This window comes from Mycteria americana, chromosome 1 (assembly GCF_035582795.1).
Source record: "Mycteria americana isolate JAX WOST 10 ecotype Jacksonville Zoo and Gardens chromosome 1, USCA_MyAme_1.0, whole genome shotgun sequence".
Taxonomy (NCBI): Eukaryota; Metazoa; Chordata; class Aves; order Ciconiiformes; family Ciconiidae; genus Mycteria; species Mycteria americana.
Window position 1 is genome coordinate 61,970,513 of NC_134365.1, and position 24,013 is coordinate 61,994,525.

The 24,013-nt window shown below is 40.2% G+C and overlaps 1 protein-coding gene across 5 annotated transcripts in view; it reads left to right on the plus strand.

Moving 5' to 3' along the window:
* Positions 1-24,013, plus strand: part of ALDH1L2 (aldehyde dehydrogenase 1 family member L2) — a 41,161-nt gene that overhangs the window by 1,076 nt on the left and 16,072 nt on the right. For 2 of the 5 annotated variants that reach the window (XM_075502313.1, XM_075502320.1), the window contains 7 exons: positions 5,120-5,261; positions 14,333-14,567; positions 18,093-18,258; positions 19,097-19,198; positions 20,790-20,879; positions 21,953-22,087; positions 22,489-22,614. In XM_075502313.1, coding sequence (XP_075358428.1) covers positions 5,120-5,261; positions 14,333-14,567; positions 18,093-18,258; positions 19,097-19,198; positions 20,790-20,879; positions 21,953-22,087; positions 22,489-22,614 — 996 coding nt within the window. The remainder of the gene's footprint in view (positions 1-5,119; positions 5,262-14,332; positions 14,568-18,092; positions 18,259-19,096; positions 19,199-20,789; positions 20,880-21,952; positions 22,088-22,488; positions 22,615-24,013) is intronic. The other 3 variants (XM_075502338.1, XM_075502329.1, XM_075502347.1) reach the window with 3 other exon arrangements.

Below are 24,013 nucleotides of genomic sequence, written 5' to 3' on the forward strand. Positions count from 1 at the left end.
ATGGAAGGAGTTAGAATAAAGAGATTTAATACAAGCCTTTTGGAAATGCAATCAGCAGTGCCAAAAAATGAGAATGAATGACTGATGAGAACGCATTGCCTGTAGACGTGTAGATGGGAGGGGGGGCTCTACAACAGGTTTCTATTTGGAGGCACTGGAATTTAGCACATGTAGGGGGATCCTCAACAGAAATAAAGTTGCAGTACTGCTTTTCAAAGGAGGCATAATTCTACATTCATTTTAAAAAAGATGTAACATATTAAAATATTTACTAGCTTCACTAAATTCTTATACAGAATAAATAAAATATTGTAATCATTTTGATAGTAAGCTTCATAACCAGAGTAGCAGTTACTAAGTGTTAACCTTCAAGAATTTTGATTAGAAACTTACAACCAATTGAATGTTAGACACACATACAAAAGAGGCAGTAACAGAAAATTATTTTTATCTGTGAAATAAATATTCTCCTATGGATAGGTTTCGTAACATTAGACTCTTCTGAGAGAAGAAAATGTAGCTCTTGGACTTGTTTTCCATTTTTAGGAACTAGAACTTGACAAGATAGTTACCAGCATTTGTCAGGCTGCTTCTCTATGCAGTGCTTAATTCTATTTATTTTATTTTTGGTTAGGTGTTTTGGAGGAAAAAAAGAACCAGAATGGAAGCAAACATTAAAATACTGTATATCTTTTAATGAGCCATTGTAAAATAAATTCCAGTACTGTACCAACAGATGATATGGCCAGAATTTTTAAATAGGAAAGTTAAACTTAAATCTGCGCTTTCATACTGAGGCAGTGAAAAAGAAGTGGACTTTCAGACAAGTTGCGTATTCAAGATAAGGCTGCTTTTACAAGTAGTTCTCAGGTTTTATGCTCCTTACCTTTATCTTATTTTCTTTATCCAAATTGGGAGCACTTGAGTCAGGGAAACAGAATTAATATTAATCTGTGTTATAAGAAAAATAGAAGGTTGAAGAAGAAATTAAAAGCTCAGACAATGAAAACAACAGAATTACAGTAGAGTGAGCACAAAACTTCTAAATCCTTATCTTTTGGTAGCACTGTCATAATAACTACATAATCCTGTGATTCCTAATGTAATAAAAGAAAGGCCAGATCTCTCTAAGCCACCTGAGCTGCATTGTTTGCCATAACTAGGAACTGGGTAATCTTACAAATGTACCGCAAAAAATCCACTCTGATACTACATGACAATTAACCTTCCCGTGCATCTGTAATTGAATGAATGTTGTATGTCTGTAGTCAGCCAGGCAACTGCAAAAGAAATCTAATATAGCCTCTTAACATCACTGACAGAAACAATAAAAACTTTAATCTTTGTATGTGTTAGTTATAATGATCCAGTATCCATCTAGCACATTATTCAACAACAAGGTTGTTTTACTGTTCTTTAATGAGCTTCCTTTTTACAGCTTCTTGATGAATGCTAGTGATGGTACACTGGCCAAAATGTGCCATTTCTATAAGAAAGAAAACACCAAATTGTTTTTCATTTCTCTGTAATCTTATAGAGCTTTCCATTTTAATTGGGTGTTATGTCCACATTAAATTCTTCTAAAAGGATTTCCCACTTGCACAGGCCTAACTCATGTTATGTAAAAATGCTTGAGGAGAATTTCCAAAATACGACACAGGCTGGCTATAAGATCTCGTGCAGTTGCTCAACTGCCATTTTTCAAATAAGACAAAAAATGAAGGATTGAATTTGTGGTCTGATCACGCAAGCCCTTCCACATATGGGATTTCTTTTTTTTTTATCAGTAGAAATCCTCTGCATGGCTGACTTGTGGGTTTGGCTCCTGCTTTCTGCTGGTGACAGTGTATGTGTTAATGCGCTGCAAGCAAATTGCCATGTCCAAGCCAGATGTTGATAGAAATCACGCAATACACATGTACCATTCATTGGAGAAGTAACTCAAGAATCACTGGTCATAGCACAATTACCAGATCCATCTTGCAACTGAAATCAGTCTCCATTTGAGTAACTTTCTGTAAGTGTGAGAGAGCAGAGCTGATTTGCTGCCAGGCTAATCTTTTTGTGCACTACAGTGATGAAATGGGACTTAGCCAGTCTGCAATCTTCTCAATTTTGCCAGTTTTATTTTTTTGTTCCTTTGGAGTCTGTATTCTCTGTTTACTTCTCACTATTTGTTGGCTCAGTTCCACAAGTAGCAAAAATTAAGCACATGTAGCTTTACTGAAACTATGTTGATTTACAGCAACTCATGATTTGGAACTGAAACTGGTATGCAGTTCCATGTAATATGAGAATCAGATTTATTGACAGGGAAACATGAACTAAAAGTTAAGTTTAGGAATAGAGGATGCATATGTTATTAATGCTTTGTGAATAAGTGGACAAAAAGTAGCTCTTAAAGTGGTGATAAATTTGGACTGAAAATTACAAGAATATTGGCCAAGAATCAGGAAAGCAAGAGAGTACAGCAGTGAGTAAAAGTACTTTAAAATGGAGGTCGGATAAATTTACAAAAGCAATCATATGACATGATTGCTTGTGACAGCAGAGAACTAGATTTGTTAGCTAAGGAGATCCCTTCCAGTCTTCTGTTAGAGATGTTAACAAAAGGACATGAGAGGTGTTAACAAAAGGAGATGTTAACAAAAAGAGGTGTTACGAGATGCTAAGAGATGTTAACAAAAGGACAAACGTAGAATAAGTAACTCTCGTCTGGGCTATCTTTAATGTTTCTTCAATGTACTAGTTGGGCTACCACTGTAAATTAGCACTGTACAGAAATCAGAGGATTTCATACCATGCCAAACACGTTCAGTGATCCAGCAGGTTAATCTTTCTTCAACTTGCCTGCTATAGTTAAAATAATTGATTAGGAAAATAAGTTGATAGGAAATAATTGATTAGGAAAATAGTTAAATAAGTGATTAGGAAAATCTGGTCATTACTTTTTATAATGCAGCAACATTTCTGCTGTAAAAGCAAAGGTATCAGTCATAAAGCATTGGTGATGAGATCTACCTGCATCCATTGGGCCTTGCTAGACAAAGATTGCAAGGATAAGTTGTGCTCATTGTAATTCAGAACAAGGTCTTGCCTTTATTAAGAACAAAATAGTGGACATATTTTAGGCATTACTGCCAACAGTTCAGCACTGGTTAAGAATATTATCATCACCAGTCTCACAGACGTTTTTTACCAACCAACTATAACAATCTGATTTTGCAAGAGCCTGAGTTATGTCCACTTTGTGTCTTACTACTTGTTACTACTGCAGTTGCACTAGTGCTGACTAATGCTGTAATACAGGGACAGTTTTACTACGCAGTTTCATTCTGAGGGAAAATACTGTCTCTGGACAAATAGTTATTTCCTATTGTTTTCTATAAAAAATAAAAAGCAGACTTCAATATTCCTCTAATGGAACCTACAATTTCATAACTCCCTTTTCTGAGGCTAGCTGCACCACTAAAATGTAATTTGAAAACAGCAAAATACATCCATAATATTTCAGCTGTGAAATGAATTGCAATGAAACGGATTGTGGTTTTGAGTAACCTGTTTTTCAGGACATCTCTGTTTGTCATAGAATTTGTCATATGATCTGATGGGCAGTCCAGAGCATTTGGTATCCAATCAATAACCCACTTAGTCAAGGTGTGGGCCACCATAAGAATGGGTGCAGAAAAACATACACGTGCCAACATAGAGAACAAATGCTGGTGGTTAAGATATTCAAACAGTGCTTTGATTCCTCTTTATCATTCTGAGCTTATGGTATCTGATGGGTCATTCAAAAAAATGGAAGTCAAAGCCCAATTGGGAAAGATGAAGTTAAGAATAAAGGTGGGGAGTATGTGGATTTATTTTCTACCTTTCATTCAGGCCTCCTAAGAGGAGAGATCTTTAATGGTTTGAGTCTAGGAATAGTTTCTACTAGATTCAGGTTTGAGGAAGGTAAGTTTTCTGCTTACTCTGTCTGGAACTTTCCTTCATAACCAGATCTGCTAGTCCATTTGTTTTTTGAAGGTTTCCAGTTTTCAGTTTCCAGCAGCTGATGAAAAATGCAAAGGCACTGCTTATAGGGACAGTTCCACCCTTCTGCCAGTGCCTGCATGCTCATTCCTGTTCCCCCGCTGGACCTGCGTTAGGACTTGTGGCAGTGCAATGAACTAGATTAGTGACTAGATCCAGTTAAGAATAAGCTGCATTTTTTCAGGTCAGTGCCTCCCTACCTCAGTACCCTAATCCAGTTCTTGCAGCTACAGGAATACCAGTTCTGGGATAAAGGAGGTGTTAGGGGCAAGGGACTGGAGGTAGGGTGGGAGAGGAGCACAACTGTCCCCTAAATCTAAAGGGACTCTGGAGGAATTAGTAATTTTCTCAGGGTGCAAGCACTTGAATAACATAGCAGTATGTGATATCCTGATATCATATTAGTGTTGTGATTCTAACTATCCTAAAAATAAAAAGTTGGGGCAGTTATTGGCACTTACTCAGTCTGAAGAAGCTTAAAAGCATGTGTCCAGTGTACTGGGATGCAAACACAGACGGAAGTCAAACAAAGAAACCTTGCAGTATTTCCTTGTAGGACGATCAAATGGATGATCATTACCTTGGAAGGAACAACGCAAGCTTGTCTTCTTTAGCCTATACATATTAACCACAAATAATATGCCACCATTTAATTATAGGGATTTAGAGGGCATGTTCCAGGCACCTAAGTTATGCCTAGAAAAGTGTTTTAAGTATCTGTTTCAAAAAATGTATTTTCATTTCTTACCATATTAGTTCTGACTACAAATAAGATCATGCAGCCTATTATGCCTCTTGTAACAGCAGTGTGTCTGCCTAATGAAAATACTCGGAAAGCCATATAAACATCAGTGACAGTATCAGATGATACTTTTATGTTAAGTGTGTTCTCTCTGAATTGTACATTGCCTGTCATTAATCTCAAAAAATTGATTATTATTCCTTCAAAGGTGATTGGGGTAAAAAGACTATTCCATTTTAAATTGAAGTGAACATTGATCAAGAAGGAGCAAGAGAGAAATGTAAGCAACAAAGTATTTTCTTTGCATCCTAGAAAATGGTTTCTTTTAATTCTTTTTACCAGGCTTACCAACATAAGCTAAAGCTAGCCCTTATAGGTCAAAGTATTTTTGGACAAGAAGTTTATAACAAGCTGAGAAAAGAGGGCCATAAAGTCGTGGGAGTATTCACAGTGCCTGACAAGAATGGACAAGCTGATCCTTTGGGTAAGTGTAACCTTAATTCAAATGTTAAGATTACAGGCATACGTAACAAACTCGCCTTTTCGTGAGAAGGTGATATCTCTATGGGAATGACTTGCATATATTGCCTTTATTACACTGGATTAAGAACTATGCTTTAACAAACACGAGTCCCAGAACTGGTTTAACCTTGTTAGTTAGTCAGTATTTAAAAGTTGTTTCTAACCATACAGGGCCATACATTATGATATTTAAAAAATAAATCAATCTGGGTACCTTATTTGAATGTACATCCTAGAGGTAATCATCCTGGACTAGATCTGTATCTCAAAGATAGCTGCTGAGCCTGTACTCAAGCACAAATGTCTGTCACCCGTTTCACTGTGCTGTCTGGGACACTCAAGGCACGAAGCCAAGACAGTTTATCCCTGGCTTTCTACCCTTTCTGACAAGCTTGCGTGCGGCAGTGTACCTGCAGAGCCTATTTCTCTGCTACATGGACTATGGAAAACCCATTGAAAAGGGTAGAGGAGGCTTTGCTCTCCCTTTTCCCATTGCCAAGATGCATAAGGATTTTCTAGACTTCCTAAAGAAGGAGTTGTTGCCTGACAGGTATTCAGAATTGTACTCATACAGCAGAACCCAGCATGACAAAGAAGCTACTTTGGAATCATTTGAATTGTAACTTTTTTTTTTCAGTGACACAAAAGTAGTGAGTGCCAGAATGGCAGAATAGAAGTGCCAGAATGGAATATACCTTTATGGATAATCAGAAATTAAAAGTACAGTCCATGAGTTGTCTTAAGTCTTTTTTTTTTTTTTTTTTTTTTTGTCAGGTCCTGACATGTTTTTGGAGAACTCTTATGAGGGAAGAATCAAACCTAAATTTTGCTTACTTGGGCTATGGTACTCCCAAACTAGCATATAGTTCTCAAGTTTATTATATTCTGTAACTCTACCTCATTAAAAGATTTAATCACACTTTGGAAGGATTAGAGGAGGCAACTATTAGTTTAGAAAAAGACAATTCGACTATCCAGCTGTGGAAGCATACTATAATACTCGATTACACTATATAGACTATTGTTGTACAGTTATTACACTAGCAGATGTAACTAAGCAAATCTTCCACTGTTTTCCATCATATATTTATTGTAACTAAGCCATATAATTAGTTTAATGCTCCCCTAATGAAAAAGAAGAAATTACTAGATACTTTGTTGCTTTTTACTTCCAGATGACTCAAACAGCTTAAGTCTCAAGTGAAATTTGCTCATGTTTCTATATCCTCAGACAGCTGCGATTTTTATTTCTAAAAGCAATTGCAGTATACACTAGCGTCCATGGCATGATATTTAAGTAAGTATTTACTTAAGGCCTAGGTTAATAGGCTGAAGATACTTCAAGTCAAAAGTGAAAAAGAGAAAGGAAAGTACAAAACTCTGTTTAGAAATATAAATTAAATTAGGTGAATTTTCCATACCTCTTCTTGTTTTCCCTTTTCTTCCTATTACACATACAACTCAACAGATGTAGAGTTTGACTGTACTATCCTACTCTCTGTGATGAGTTATTAAGCAGTTGTGCAACAGAATTTATTAAACACTCTCCTGGTTTTGGCTGGGATAGAGTTAATTTTCTTCCTAGTAGGTGGTATAGTGCTGTGTTTTGGATTTAGCATGAAAATAATGTGATAACACACTGGTGTTTTAGTTGTTGCTAAGCGGTGCTTATATTAAGTCAAGAACTTTTCAGCTTCCCATGCTCTGCTAGCAAGGAGGTGCACAAGAAGCTGGAAGGGGGCACAGCCAGGACAGCTGACCCAAACTGGCCAAAGGGCTGTTCCATACCATATGACATCATGTTCAGTATATAAACTGGGGGAATTGGCCTGGGGGCAGCTGCTCAGGGACTGGCTGGGCATCAATCTGCGGGTGGTGAGCGGTTGCATCACTTGTTTTTTTTCCCTGGGTTTTGTCTCTCTCTCTCTCTCTCTCTCTCTCTCGTTGTTTTCCTTTTCATTACAATTTATTATTATGATTATTAGATTTTATTTCAATTATTAAACTGTTCTTATCTCAACCCATGAGTTTTCTTACTTTTGCTCTTTGGATCCTCTCGCCCATCTGGGCAGGGAGGCTGAGCAAGCGGCTTTGTGTTAGCTGCTGGCTGGGGTTAAACCACGACAGTCCTTTTTGGTGCCCAACATGGGGCACAAAGGGTTTGTGAGATAATAACAGATTAACCAGAGCATATTAAGGAATTTATATCTGTTCACAGTTGCTGGTCACAATATTGATTCATCTGTTCTCAATACTAGCTTATCTGATCTGTACTGTGCTCAGTTTTTTGCTATACATGTTAAAGATCGGTGTTGGTTTTTGCAGTTTGCTGTGCTCTGCAGTGATTAGTGATGTTTTGCCTGGGACATTTGTTATTAAAACACTGTCCTTGAGCTTAATCTGGTGTCTGAGTTTTGTACTGAAGCCATTGCTGTACTTCAGGTACCACCTCATGGAGACAATTAGCAATTATACCACTTCCTCTGAGAGGTTTTTTGTGGAGGAAATACAGAATCGCACCTTTGCTACCTTCTTGTATGATGTTTCCTCCTTCACTACCATAACTTTTCAGTACCTTGAACATTCTTGGGTAGTTAAGATACTTCTGTTGGTATTTCTTGGGCATATTGTTTTGGTTTTGTTTAAGGTTAATAAGCAATTTAAGAATATCATCCAGAGATCTGCCCTAAGGCTGGATAGTTATGAGTGGTAGGCTGTGTGGGATAGTATGGGCAAGTACCTAGGACAGTGGGCACCTCCATGGTTTTGGAACTTCACCCCTGAACAAGTGCAGAATCCTGAAAAACTAGTAAAGTATATGGAAGAAGTATGTTGTCATCCTGGCAACTCCAGAGAGACACAAATCACTGCAATGTGGTGGAGCCTGGCCCATGCCTACCGAGCCCTGTTCAACACTGTTCAGTACCCTCAAGGGGAAGAGAAGGTCTCTGGATCTGAGGAAAAATGACAGGCACTGCAGCTACTCCAACCCCCGTGACAGGCACTGTGGCTACTCCACCACTGGCGACTGGCACTGCGGATACTCCAACCCCCCCAGCAGGTACTGCAGCTGAACCAGAGAACCAACCCATGCTGGTATCAGTCGCCCCTATACACAAGAAGAAATACACAAGAAAATCAGCTTGTTTAGTAAGGGATGAAGATGAACCGGGGCCATCACGAGAACAGGAGGAGGAAGAGGCAGAACCCATAAATGAGATGGTAACCATCTGATCCCTATCCCTGAGTGAGCTGCGAGATATGTGAAAAGATTTCAGTCGTTGTCCAGGCGAGCACATCATCACTTGGCTGCTCCGATGCTGGGATAACAGGGCCAGTAGCTTGGAATTAGAGGGTAGGGAAGCCAAGCAGCTGGGATCCCTTTCTAGGGAAGGGGGCATTGACAAAGTGATTGGAAAAGGGGCACAAGTCCTCAGCCTCTGGAGGTGACTCCTGTCAGGCATAAAGGAAAGGTATCCCTTCAAGGAAGATGGTGTACGTCAGCCAGGCAAGTGGACCACCACGGAGAGAGGTATCCAGTACCTGAGGGAATTAGCCGTGCTGGAGGTGATTTATGATGACCTGAACAATGAGCAGTTATCCAAAGATCCAGATGAAGTCAGGTGCACGTGACCCATGTGGCAGAAGTTTGTATGGAGTGCACCGTTGTTGCATGCAAACTCATTGGCAGTAATGACCTGGAAAGACGGAGGGGAACCAACGGTGGATGAATTGGCTGGCCAACTCCAACAATACAAAGAAAGTCTCTCTTCCTCCCTACTGTCTTGCATCTCAGCTGTGGAGAAACTGACAGACGTGCTAGCTGAGAAACTGTCCCAGGAGTTCCAGTGATTCAAACAGTGTATGTCCTGCACCCCACCTGTATGAACCAGTATCTCAGCCATTAGGAGTAAGCATCCCTCTGCTCAAGAGGGATGATATAGTGGATACACACCACAGGCCACCCTGTGGTTTTACCTGCGTGACCATGGACATGAGGAAGTGGGATGGAAAATCTACCTTGACCCTAGGGGCATGGTACATGAGTTGCAAGGAAAAACAATCACAAAAGAGGGTTCTTCCAGGAAAATTGCTGCTCCAGTTTCCAGTGAGCAGTTCCCCAGACAGAGTAGAAGTGCTGATTTTACTTCCCATCTTAATAAAGGGACTTTTGATTCGCATTTACAAGAAGTGAGTAACACTATGACCAGGACTAGAGGGGCCCTGCCTCCAGCCAGGTGGAGGAAAGGGACAACCAGATTTACTGGACTGTATGGATTTGATGGCCTGGCACATCAGACCCACAGGGGTATAAGGCTCTAGTGGACACTGGTGCACAGTGTACCCTAATGCCATCAAGCTATACAGGGGCAGAACCCGTCTGTATTTCTGGAGTGACAGGGGGATCCCAAGAGCTAACTGTATTGGAGGCTGAAGTGAGCCTAACTGGGAATGAGTGGCAAAAGCACCTCTGTGACTGGCCCAGAGGCTCCGTGCATCCTTGGCATAGACTACCTCAGGAGAGGGTATTTCGAGGACCCAGAAGGGTACCAGTGGGCTTTTGGTATAGCTGCCTTGGAGATGGAGGAAATTAAACAGCTGTCAACCCTTCCCAGTCTTTCGGAGGACCCTTCTGTTGTGGGGTTGCTGAGGGTCAAAGAACAACAGGTGCCAGTCACTACCACAACGGTGCACCAGAGGCACTATCGCACAAAATGAGACTCCCTGATTCCCATCCATAAACTGATTCGTTGACCAGAGAGCCAAGGAGTGAAGAGCAGGACTTGCTCACCCTTTAACAGTCCCATATGGCCAGTGTGAAAGTCTGCTGGAGAGTGGAGACTAACAGTAGACTATCGTGGCCTGAATGAAGTCACGCTGCCACTGAGTGCTGCCATGCCAGACGTGCTAGAACTTCAATATGAACTGGAGTCAAAGGCAGCCAAATGGTATGCCACAATTGATATCGCTAATACGTTTTTCTTTGGCAGCAGAGTGCAGGCCACAGTTTGCTTTCACTTGGAGGGGCATCCAGTACACCTGGAATCAATTGCCCCAGGGGTGGAAACACAGCTCCACCATTTGCCATGGACTGATTCAAACTGCACTGGAACAGGGTGAGGCACTGGAACAGGGTGAGGCTCTGGAACACCTGCAGTACGTTGATGACATCATTGTATGGGGCAACATAGCAGAAGTTTTTGAGAAAGGGAAGAAAATAGTCCAAATCCTTCTGAAGGCCAGTTTTGCCATAAAACAAAGTAAGGTCAAGGGACCTGCACAGGAGATCCAGTTTTTAGGAATAAAATGGATGTGATCAACAAAATAACAGCCATGTCTCCACCAACTAGCAAAAAGAAACACAAGCTTTCTTAGGCATTGTGTGTTTTTGGAGAATGCATATTCCAAATTACAATCTAATTGTAAGCCCTCTATATCAAGTGACCCGGAAGAACGATTTCAAATGGGGCCCTGAGCAATGATAAGCCTTTGAACAAATTAAACAGGAGATAGTTCACGCAGTAGCCCTTGGGCCAGTCCAGGCAGGAAAAGATGTAAAAAATGTGCTCTACACCACAGCCGGGGAGAATGGCCCTACCTGGAGCCTCTGGCAGAAAGCACCAGGAGAGACTCAAGGTCAGCCCTTAGGGTTTTGGAGTTGGGGATACAGAGGATCCGAGGCCTGCTATACTCCAACTGAAAAAGAGATATTGGCAGCATATGAAAGGGTTCGAGCTACTTTGGAAGTGATTGGTACTGAAGCACAGCTCCTTCTGGCACCCCAACTGCTGGTGCTGGGCTGGATGTTCAAAGGGAGGGTCCCCTCTGCACATCATGCAACTGATGCTATGTGGAGTAAGTGGGTCGCACTGATCACACACTGGGCTCGAACAGGAAACCCCAGTTGCCCAGGAATCTTGGAAGTGATCATGAACTGGTCAGAAGGCAAGGATTTCGGAATATTGCCAGAGGAGGAGGTGATGAGTGCTGAGGAGGCCCCACTGTATAATTAACTACCAGAAAATGAGAAGCAATATGCCCTGTTCACTGATGGGTCCTGTCATCTTGTGGGAAAGCATTGGAGATGGAAGGCTGCTGTATGGAGTCCTATATGACAAGTTGTAGAAACTGCTGAAGGAGAAGGTGAATCAAGTCAGTTTGCAGAGCTGAAGGCCATCCAGCTGGCTTTAGATATTGCTGAATGAGAAGAATGGCCAGTACTTTATCTCTGCACTGACTCATGGATGGTGGCAAATGCCCTGTGGGGGTGGCTGCAGCAATGGAAGCAGAGCAACTGGCAGCACAGAGGCAAACCCACCTGGGCTGCTGTGTTGTGGCAAGATATTGCTGCCTGGGTAGAGAACCTGGTTGTAAAAGTACATCACGTAGGTGCTCACGTACCCAAGAGTTGGGCCACTGAAGAACATCAAAACAACCAGCAGGTGGATCAGGCTGCTAAGACTGAAGTGGCTCAGGTGGACCTGGACTGGCAACATAAGGGTGAATTATTTATAGCTTGGTGGGCCCATGACACCTCAGGCCATCAAGGAAGAGCTGCAACATACAGATGGGCTTGTGATCAAGGGGTGGACTTGACCATGGACACTATTGTACAGGTTATCCATGAATGTGAAACATGCGCTGCAATCAAACAAGCCGAGTGGTTAAAGCCTCTCTGGTATGGAGGATGATGGCTGAAATGTAAATATGGGGAGGGAGGAGGCCTAGCAGATTGATTATATCACACTCCCACAAACCCACCAAGGCAAGCGCCATGTGCTTACAATGGTGGAAGCAACCACCGGATGGCTGGAAACATATCCTGTGCCCCATGCCACCGTCCAGAACACTATCCTGGGCCTTGAAAAACAAGTCCTATGGCAACATGGTGCCCCAGAAAGAATTGCGTCAGGCAACAGGACTCATTTCCGAAACAACCTCATGGACAGCTGGGCCAAAGAGCATGGCATTGCGTGGGTGTATCACATCCCCTATCATGCACCAGCCTCCGGGAAAATTGAACGATACAATGGACTGTTAAAGACTACACTGCGAGCAATGGGTGGTGGGATGTTCAAACACTGGGATATGCATTTAGCAAAGGCCATCTGGTTAGTCAGCTCTAGGGGATCTGCCAATCAAACTGGCCCTGCCCAATCAAAACTTTTACATACTGTAGAAGGGGATAAAGTCCCTGTAGTGCACATAAAAAATATGCTGGGGAAGACAGTCTGGGTTACTCCTGCCTCGGGCAAAGGCAAGCCCATTTGTGGGATTGCTTTTGCTCAAGGACCTGGTTGCACTTTGTGGGTAATGCACTTTGTGGGAAGGATGGGGAAGTCCGATGTGTACCTCAAGGGGATTTGATTTTGGGTGAGAATAGCCAATGATTCAAACTGTATGATATTAATTGCTATGTAATACTGTATGTCATTACTACTATAGTTGCCATATGCCATATCAATGGTATTACAGTAAGAATCACCCAGGTTAATGAAGAATGAACTTTGATGAAACCGAGCAAAACGCAGCGGTGATGGAACCAGAACTGACTTCAGCATACAACAATCCAACACCACACACCATCTCTCCTGCCCTGAAAGACTGTTATGACAGATGGAATCCAAAGTAATGGACTAAATGAACCCAATGGACATTTTAGAGGGATGGCCCATAGACCAAGGGAATGATATCTGTGTGTATATATCAAAAGACAGGAAAAGTGGTGGTGATTAATTGGAATGTGTTGGAAAGTGTAGGACTGGGGCATGACGTAGATGGTATAGAATAAGGAGTGGATACTGTCCTGGTTTCAGCTGGGATAGAGTTAATTTTCTTCCTAGTAGGTGGTATAGTGCTGTGTTTTGGATTTAGCATGAGATAATGTGGTAACACACTGGTGTTTTAGTTGTTGCTAAGCAGTGCTTATACTAAGTCAAGGACTTTTCAGCTTCCCATGCTCTGCCAGGTGCACAAGAAGCTGGGAGGGGGCACAGCCAGGACAGCTGACCCAAACTGGCCAAAGGGCTATTCCATACCATATGACATCATGCTCAGTATAGAAACTGGGGAGAGTTGGCTGGGGGGCAGTGACCACTGCTCAGGGACTGGCTGGGTGTTGGTTGGTGGGTGGTGAGTGGTTGCATCACTTGTTTTTTTGTTTTTCCCTGGGTTTTGTTCCTCTCCCTCTCCTGTTATTTTCATTTTCATTACAATTATTATTGTTGTTATTGTTATTATTATTATAATATTTTATTTCAACTATTAAACTGTTCTTTTCTCAACCCACGAGTTTTCTTACTTTTGGTCTTCAGATTCTCTCCCCCATTCAGATTCTCTCTCGCTCTACTCCGCAGGGGGAGTAAGTGAGCAGCTGCGTGGTACTTAGTTGAGGGTTGGGGTTGAACCACGACAAACACCAAAAAATTCTCTCTGCAGTTAGTGCAGTTGTTTTTTCTCACCTTTGAGCCTAATTTTGGGTGTAGCTGTGTGTCTCACAGATAAATGTAAGCATATCCAGAAGGCATCAGTAAACAGAATTTTGAAGAAATTACTGAAGCCCCCTAGCATCTGTAATTATTTGCACTACATGGCAAACTGCTGCTGACTTGAGTGAATTTTAGTTGTATGTAGTCATATTCACATACAAATTGCTGATGTGGAAAATTAAGTTCTGCTAAAACAAACCTGTTGCAGGCAAATGTAATGGCCAGACAGGAAATGAAGTGTCACTGTTAAATAGTCAATAGCATTCATCATTCTTTTCTGCTTTCACTGGTACTTATTAGCCAAGTCATAAGAGTGGATTTCAAGTTGAGAATGACATAAGCTGTAGGAATGGGAATCAAAGACAGAATTAATAAAATATATCCAAGCGCAAAGGTTTTTAAGCAACATACAGAACAGTACAAAGGGCACTCTGTAATCATACACTTGATGATCTGCTTGAGTTGTATGCAGTATCTCTGATTTCAAGTTTGAATTTTTGACACAAAATGTGAATTAAAAAAGGAAATTGTTCTTGCCCCTCAGCACTGGCAGCGGAGAAGGATGGCACTCCTGTTTTTAAGTTCCCCAGATGGAGAGCTAAAGGCAAGCCTATCCAGGAAGTAGTTGCAGCCTACAAATCGGTTGGGGCAGAGCTAAATGTCCTTCCGTTCTGTACACAGTTCATCCCCATGGATGTTATTGACTGCCCAAAACATGGCTCAATTATTTACCATCCATCCATCCTACCACGCCACCGAGGAGCTTCTGCAATCAACTGGTGAGTTTTGTTCATCAAAACTACGTGTATGTCATGTTAGGATGTTGGTCCGTACCCAATACTCATGTAAATGCTGGCAGAGTTCTGTTGACTTGCAACTGCCCTGAAGGAACTTCTCTGAAGCAGCTGAGTATTTGGTTCACGAACTGCACTTCATACCTAAGATTCATTATGATTTCCAATGCAAGTGCAGCTGTTATTCTGGGAAGATCAGTGATGTGATCTGTACATTCATATAATTTACTCACACAGGCAAATCGACAATCTGTAGTTTTCATAGGCAGGACACTGCCGTCCTAGCTCGTCTCCCACAAACACTAGATCACTGTCACAACAGGACTTGATGCAGAACCTAAGATTTCACAGAAGGGAAGGGAGAAGAGAGAAGAGAATCCACGAGAATAAAACCTTATCTTACTGTCTTCCTAAGCAATGCACGGCTAGATTAAAAATGTTACTGTGAAAGAACTACACTGCAGTAATGACCACAGTAGACTCAGATGTAGCATTCTTGTGACAACACAAATGCCATTATCACAGTGTTTAAATTTAATAAGAAATTCTCTAAATATGAAGAAACAATTTTAAAAGAATCTTACAGGCAGCATGATGATTATCTAAAGACATAATGTTGTAGATTCAAAGTAAAGGCATGTTTTTTGTTTTTTTTTAAATCCTTAATGGAAAAAATGCTAAGCTGAAGTCCTTAAACAGCGGAGTAAAGGAGGCTGTTAGAGACATAAGGAAATCCTTCAAAAAGTGGCAGTCGTGTCCAAGTGAGTAAAATAAAAAAAAGCATAAACTCTGGCAAATTAGATGTAAAATGAGAGTAAGGCAGCCCAGAAAAGAAACAGAGAACCAGCTTTTAAAGGCATAAAATTGAATAATAACCATTTACTCAAATGCATTCAAGGTGGGAGGTATATAGGGTGATATAGATGTTTGATATAAAAAAGGTGCTTATCAAAGAGAACGCTATAGTAAGAAATCTTTATTGGTATTCGGAATGGAGGAGCTTAAGATGTTACTACCATACAGCCCTTCTTTGTGTAGAATAAATCAGAACAATTCTCCTGAGCTGAACTGTGAGTAGAAGAGATTTTATCTAAACTGATAAATGAATGTGAATCTCTTCTCAGGACCAGGGGACTTTCAAGCAAAAGTTCTGCAGGTTTCTGTTCCTTCAGATTGTGGAAAACGGCAAGAGCAATATCAGTTTTAAACAGGCTCAGAGGAAAAGCCAGGAAACTATAGACCAGTCACTCTGATTTCAATCTGTAATAAAGAATACAGTTTCTACACAAATGGGTAAATGTGATAATGTGAAAGTGACATTAAGAAAATGGGTGGTCAAATTCAAAGTTAAAAAATATAAGATAATGTACATAAGGGGGGAAAAACCTAACTGTATGTAAGCAGCAATAAAATTGAAGTTAGTTGTTAGTTGTACTCAGAAAAGAGACCATGGAAGGATCTTAAATACTGTCTGCATCTTGGTTAGGGCATGAAGGAGCTAGAAATGCTTCAGAAAAGGCTAAGAAAGATGGTAAAAAGTACAGAACAGCTTCCACATGATGGGAGAGAAATCTAGGAGTCTTCGGACTGGAAAAGAGCTCATTGGGAAGGAAATATGCCAACAGTGTATTAAGCCATGAAAGACATGGGAAGGTGAATAAGGAACGATTGCTCATTCTTAATCAAAAGTTAGGGGGCAGTCAGCAAAGAGATCAGGTAGTAGGATTTGACTAAAAAAGGAGGTACTTTTACTCCATGCAGTCCGTTATTAAACTGTGGAACTGCACATCTAGAGAGCTTTAGAAGGATGTTTTAATGGAGGAAAAGTTCGTCAAGATCTATTCCACAGGAAGATGTAGATAGAAAGTCTCTTTCAGGAAGTTTCTGAGGTGAAGGTTTCTAGAAACAGGAATGTATCCCAATGGTGTATCACCAAGTCTTGCCGTATTTTGCATATTCCTTCTGTAAGCATCTGCTCCTGCCCTTCTCCAGTAAAGGCTGTTGTCCTAAGACCTTCAAACTAAGCTAGGATTTGGCCTTGATTTGGCCTTGGCTGACCATTCTTGTGTTTCACCCTCGCACCCCTTGCTCTCATCACAACTTCTTTCATCTGTTGTGGCTCAGCCCTGGTGCTGATCAGACCCTTTCCCCCCACAGTATGACCAACAAAGCCTGTGGGAATTAGGCATGGCTAAAGGGGCACCAGGCACAAACAAGGGTCCTGGGCCTCTGAGGGTTCCTCACTCCATCCACAGCCTCTTCCAGCTGCTGCCACTTTGTTATCAGCAGCTGTCTGCGGAGAGAGCTGGTGGGCAGAGGAGGGGGCACACAGTAGTTCTCATACTGTCCCTATTCAGCATCAGGGACATTTGCCCATGGTACCTTCTTCTCCTCCAGCCATGCAGAGGACATGCATTTCTCACCAGGGTGCTCTTTCGGCATTTGTACAGAATATAAAACAGAAGAGATGCTGCTTAAATGTGTGAAAGATATGATATGGGCTAGCCAAACTTCTGTAAGCTTTCACTTTTGTGAACCTGCCAACTTCCCCAGTTGTCTTTAGAGTTTGGCCCTCGGTCTGCACAAATGTGTGCTTTACTCCTTTTAATAATGTAGTTTTCAGTGCTTAGAATTAATAGTGATTTTTCATGTGTATAAGCCAGATCTCAGATGATCCTATTACAACATGGACTGCCAAGGGAATACTTACATGAGATATGTCTTACAGAAAATGGCATTGGTGTTTGCACGCAGACTTACGGTTAAAAGCATGTAGGAAAGATATATATCTCTCCAGTTCTGGCTGCTCCCTTAAACACACTTCTGTTTGATTATACATCATTCTGAGGCACGTGCAGCTCCAAAGGAGAACTGGAAATCTAAGTGGCTGAAGTTCCATTCAGATCCAGAGGCAGATCCTGAGCTGATGTAAATCGGCATAGATCTATTGTAAGCAGTGCTATGTTCATTCACAGCAGCTGAGAATCTGGCTGGATATAAATTCCCTTAATAACTTTTCCTTAAACAGTTGCATATCCATCATTTTCCACTCTGAGTTTAGCTCTTTTTCAGCTGTGGGACAACTGTACTTCCCTTGCTGACCTACAGATAAGTTGTGAGGCTTAGCTAATTACAGTAAACTATGAAGTATTCAGATAATATGCTGTTTACATGCTTCCATCTTTCAAATTATGTCATAACTATTGCACACCTTTTGCTCTGTGTGTCTTACCACTAATAATACTTTAAAAATAATTATCACAATGAACTGTTTGATAGACACCCTGTATTCAGTTACAGCATTTCTGATGTCACTTTGTGGAAACCACACATTAACAGTATGAAAACTGGGTTTCTGACTATGAAATGAACAATGAAACTAGTATTAAAGATGGTTAGGATTTTCTTTTTTATCTACCTAAAGCAAATGAATGTGTAACAGATGGGTTGATATCCCTGACTACTTTCATATTGTCTGTATTTACTGTAAGGGGTTTTTTTTATGTCCAGGACTTTAATTCAAGGAGATAGGAAAGCAGGATTTACTATTTTTTGGGCTGATGATGGTTTGGACACTGGACCAATACTTCTGCAGCGAGAATGTGATGTTGGCCAAAACGATACTGTGGATGACCTGTATAACCGGTTTCTCTTCCCAGAAGGAATAAAGGCTATGGTATGTTTAGCAGTACTAAATATCAACATTTTAAGAGGAAAAGAAATGCATCTGCTGGAGTTTGAAAGTAAAGGAAATATAGACAAGATGCATACATTTGGAAAGACAGCGCTTGTGGTGCTCAGCTGAATCCTAGATTTAGTGGAGCTGTGCTGCTTCACAACAGCTGAGGAGGTGGTCTCAGGATATTTGTTGCTGGCAGCAGGCAGAGCATATCCTGTTTCCACAGAAGGCAAGAAGTCGGGTTTGTCTGGAATTTAGCTCTTTCCACAGATTTCTTGAATGTTTTTACAAGGTGAACTTTTTTACAGGCTCAGAGAACAGAAAGTTAGGTGTGAGGTTGAAAAAAAAAGGGGATGGTGCTCAAAATTCAGAGCCCTGGTGGACTGGCTTTGGATTTTGTATGCTTGTCCTTTTTTGTTTTGTTTTAAAATTAAGACAAGAAAATGCATTAAAAATACTCAGCATGGATTGTTAGAGAATTTTTTTCCCCTCACCATTTAGATGCAGAGAAATAACTTTTTGCAGAAAGAAAAAGGAAAGACTTCAATGTGGTCATACAGAGACACATTCGGGTCCTGCAGAATTTAGGTAGCTGCTATATGTTTGGTGACTAGGTACTCACATCAAATTTCTGAGGCTATTTATTTTGTCAAAGAAGTTTAAGTATATGTGTATGTTAATCAGTGCAGCATTGGTCCCCTAGATTTGGAAATCCTAGGTTTTAAAAATAAACCAGTTCCCCTTGTGGCAGAAAGTCTTTTGCTGTCATTCACAAGTATGACTGAGGAAAAAAGGTGAACCAAGCAAACATTAAATCTGTTACTTTTTCACTTAGGTGGAAGCTGTACGTCTAATTGCTGATGGTAAGGCCCCTCGTATACCTCAGCCTAAAGAAGGGGCAACATATGAAGGGATCCAGAAAAAGGAAAATGCAGAGGTAGTGTTAAATAACACTGTGTTTTATGCATATCGCTGTAAAAGTTGTCATTAACTCAGATTACAATAGTAGTGATATCAAGTTAACATGAATTTTAACTCAGTTGTTTCCCTGCCTCTTATTCCTGGGGTAACTCCAAGGATGCATGTAATGGAGTCCCAGGTTAAGTTCCTATTCCCTTTCATCAGTTACATACATTTACAAACTTGATGTCCTACTTGGGATACTCTACACACAGCTAGATGGCAGCTGCACCTTCAGTGGATTCTTAATATGTTACCATACTTTTAAATACAGCATTGAATGGAGATAGTGCCCTTTGTTTACCAACAGTCCATACTAAATTCTCTACCAGAAATAGATTTGATGTTAGGAAAAGCAATTGTTGGCACTTCTCCTGTTGGCACCAGGAAAAAAAAATAAAGGTCATGTAAGCAAACCACACAGAAAAAAAATATTTAAACACCCATGTAAGAATTATATTATATAAGCACCCCCACTGTGTTAGATGGATATTCTTTGTGGTTGGGAAGGCTACCATAAAATGATAGCAAATGCTGCCTGTAATACCTTTTTTTCCTTTTCTAGACCAGTGCAAAAGTTAAAAAAAAAAATAGTAAAAATTATTCCAACAATTTCATTCACTTGTCCATGGTGAATGTAGTCCTTTCCACCTGAAATATTGTAGGTAATGCTTTTTATCATATTTCAATTCCTGACTTACCTTAGAAACAAATAGCTTTGCATAAGGATATTTGTATTCATCCCTTTAATATAATATATGAGGAGCTTCCTTGGAGTGACCTATCTTAGTCTCCTTGCTGTAAAACTATTCTCATTGGCTTATAACTTGCTTCTAAATATTCTTTGTGCTTAAACTAAGAAGGATGCTGGGTACCTGGGTTTTGTTATTTAATAGCTATTCTGATACTTTCTTTAATTCATTTTGTACATATACTCACAATACTGCGAAGATAAAGGAATACCTTTTCACTGGTGTTACATATTAAATATACATGACATTCTTAACAAAACATTATTTAAATTTTCCTTAAAGTCTTGCAGGAATTGCAAGTTGTAGTAGGGATTCCATTTATGAAACAATTTATAAAGGGTTAGTAAATTATTAGAAGGTATTTTAATAAAAGCTTGTAGATTTATTAAAGAACTTAGGATCCAAGCAATAAATAGATAATTTTCAGCAGAAGGTGATGCCCCAGACATACACTTATTTATTTTTATACAGTGCTTATTAAATTTGTTAATTATAATATTAATCATTTATGAATGAATACCTAGTAGCAAGAGTTATATTTTCATTATATTAGTGTGAGAAGGAGAATCTATGAAAAGATATAGGCTGTACAGAAGACAGAAGTGCTAAGAGCATCCCATTTGACAGGTCTTTGATGATTAGCCACCTGGAGATCACTGATCTTCCTTTATTAGACCAGACCCTTTCTGTGTTCTTAAATAAATGAACGGTCGAAAGAGAATGAGGGAGAATTTGTAATTCTTACATAGGAAAACATTACTAACTTGATTTATAACTAAACAGAGAAGAATTATCTAGCATGTCTTTATTTCCTAGATCTCGTGGGACCAACCTGCAGCAGCTTTGCACAATTGGATTCGAGGGCACGATAAAGTGCCTGGAGCATGGGCAACAATAGATGGCCAGGTATGCTCTGAAAACCAGAATAATATTCTTCTTTTCTATACCCTCTTTTTGACCTTTTTTAATTATAAAACTAAAGGTGTCTGCATACAGGTGAATACAAGTGAGAGTTACACTTGAGTAGCTCTCATTTGATGACTATATGTTTTGTATATATCTAGAGCAGGCACCTAAACAAATGTACAGAACACAGTAGTTAAGATTGGTTTTTATGATAGATCCATTTAATTCAAAGAAAGATAAGAGCAATATCTGAAAAAAAAATTGGGCATGGTACAAAGCAATAAGAAGGGTAGAACCAGACTGTGCCAGTCATTTTGGGAAGTAGGGATGCATTACAGTATAACACAACCCATGTTGTACAGTGGGCGACATCACGGTATTGACAGCAAAATGAAACACTGTGAGCTACTAAAATAACAAAGGAGGTTTTATTTTAAAGAGATTTGGTCCTAGATCATTTGCAGAAATAAATATATATCATTTTATCCAAAACCAACTACTTCCTTTCAATGTATTAAAAGTACAATACATTTGATCCACATTGTACTTGCATAAAATATTTTAAAAATCACATTATGTTTTCTGGCTGTGATGTCCAGATTTTGTTACTTAACTATTAGCCATTTGCTGGTAGGCTGCTCCAAAAAGCCTGGTTCTGCCCTAATGTCCAGGAACTGTTGCTGATTTGAGAGCCCAGAAAGAACAGAAGAGCCCAAGAGAGAGGCAGCGTTCAGCATTGCTAGCCTGGGAGCAGAGCAGGACTCCACCAGTCACAGTCCAGCTTCTGCCGGTCTCTCACTTTGGGCATGCACTGACAAAAGCTGCTTCCCTTTCTGCACTGGTTCCAGCATGCACATTGTTACAGCTAAGCAGCTTTGCAGGTTTAGGCAGCTTGCAAAGTTTTACATGTCCTGGGTTGTAAAGATACAGAAATAATGTTGTAACATGTTTTCCATGTGCAGGTACTTACATTTTATTTATATTATATTAAAGCTTCAAAGTAGTATAATTTCATTATTAGAATTTTAGAGCATGTTTAGAATCTGTGCACTTTTAATTCCATTTATTTTTAGGTGGTTACTTTTTATGGGTCATCATTACTTGATGCTTCAGTGCCTGCTGGACAAGAGCTGGCAATAAAAGGTGCTTCAAGACCTGGACTTGTAACCAAGAATGGTCTAGTTGTTTTTGGTAATGATGGGAAGATGGTAAGTGCTCACCCTGGCAAACATGAGCATGGATGGAATAACTTTAGCAAGAAGTGCATGTACTGTGGAATTGTCAGGCTATACAAATCCAGCTTATAATGACAGACAGCTAATTCACTTGGAGTTTATCAATCCTCTACCATCCTATAGAGAAGACATTAATGTTTTGCTTCTCACAATCAATATTCATTTCCAATATGGACTAAAATGTGCTAATACTAGGAGAGAATCTGAAAGACAGGTAGGAGTGGCCCGTGTTAAGTTACCTGCATCATAGCAGCTTTCCTGCAAGCCATTTATTCTACTATTTCAATAACCATATTAATACCTAAAAACTCTTCACACAAGGATGTGTGATAAGACTCCCAGATAATTTAAAATCATATCCTCTCATTTGTCAGGTACTAGTGAGAAATCTGCAATTTGAGGATGGAAAAATGATCCCTGCATCTAAATACTTCTCTGCTGATGAAACAACTGCCCTGGAACTTACAGAAGAGGAGAAAAAGATGGCAGAAGATGTTAGGGTAATTCAATAAACTGCTTTAGTGAGATATTACTTCAGACAAAAGCATTGCATACGTCTCATTATAGGCAAGGCTTATCTTTTATTTAGCCATGCAAATTGTTTTTTGATAAAATGTACTCAAAGAGTATGGGGTTGAATCTTTAGTTATTGACATTAATTCAGGTGGAACTGGGAATTCACTGGAGTACTTACATGTCACTTTAGAAAGTTCCCTTTCAGATACGAGTGATACAAAGACAGTGATTGCAGGGTCAGTTATGGTAAATATTTATGAATGATGAAGGTGGGAGTGAGGAAAAACAAGTAGACCTTCGCCTCACAACAGTGAGGTTTTCAACACTGACAGACTTGGACGGTTCTGAAGTACTTTCATCACTGTGGTGTTACTCACTAGGATGTGCTTAGAGTGGTCCTGTTGGACAAGCTCCAGGGAGTCTTAGAACAGCAGTCTGAAAGAGAAAAGCAGCAATTTTCTCCCTGTACCTGTGTGCGCTGTCTCTCTTCTGCCACAACCACACACAAGGGGCTAGGTGGCAGAGGGATGCAGCAATGGGGCAGCTGGGGTAAAAAGCTCTCATAGCCAGAGAGGCACTTTGCTGCCTTCTCATGTAATCCGTCCCTCTGTAGTGAGTGTCAGGGGCTTCACTGAAAGCCACATTTGTCATTAAAGTTTTGTGCCAGAGCAAGTGAATCACAGATGTCTTCCCTTCTGCTAACTCTCCTACAGTGTCAATAACTTTTGGCACAGGTCAGGCGGCTTGATGCACTAATATTTTAAACTGCTGCTTCAAGATTACCTTGAACCTGCTCACCAGCAACCTAAAAGCTGCCTGGAGCTGTTGACTGACTAAGGCAATAGGAAAAAGAAATATAAACTCTTCAGTTCATGACACTACCTGCTAACTCTGAGACCTAATTATAATTAATTGAAATATTACATTACCAGTTATTTCACTATGCGTGGTAGCGGAAATCTCCATCTTGTGCATGCAGCTTAAACTACTTCTGAGCTCTGCCCAGGTGCCAGAAGTGCCATCAATCCAGTCACAAAGTGCTCCAGGCTGTCCTTGTCTCTGCTGACAACGTATTCCATAATGCAATGGGAAGTTATTATTTGGAGGATAAAGATCTTAAAAAAACGGGCCTGAAAATTATTAGCATTGTACCATCCAGTTTTCTTGCCTGATTAGGTGAAATTATCATGGACAAAATTATATTTTTTGATAAGCTAATTATGCTGAAGAATTTATTGGCTAACATCAGGTCTCTAGACAGTTCGACACTCTCTTAACATAATTTTCTGTTTTAGAATCCTATGAAATAATACATGTTGTAGGCACAGATACCATAGAAAATACAGTTTGATAAATACTTCTTGCAATTAGAGGATTATTCAT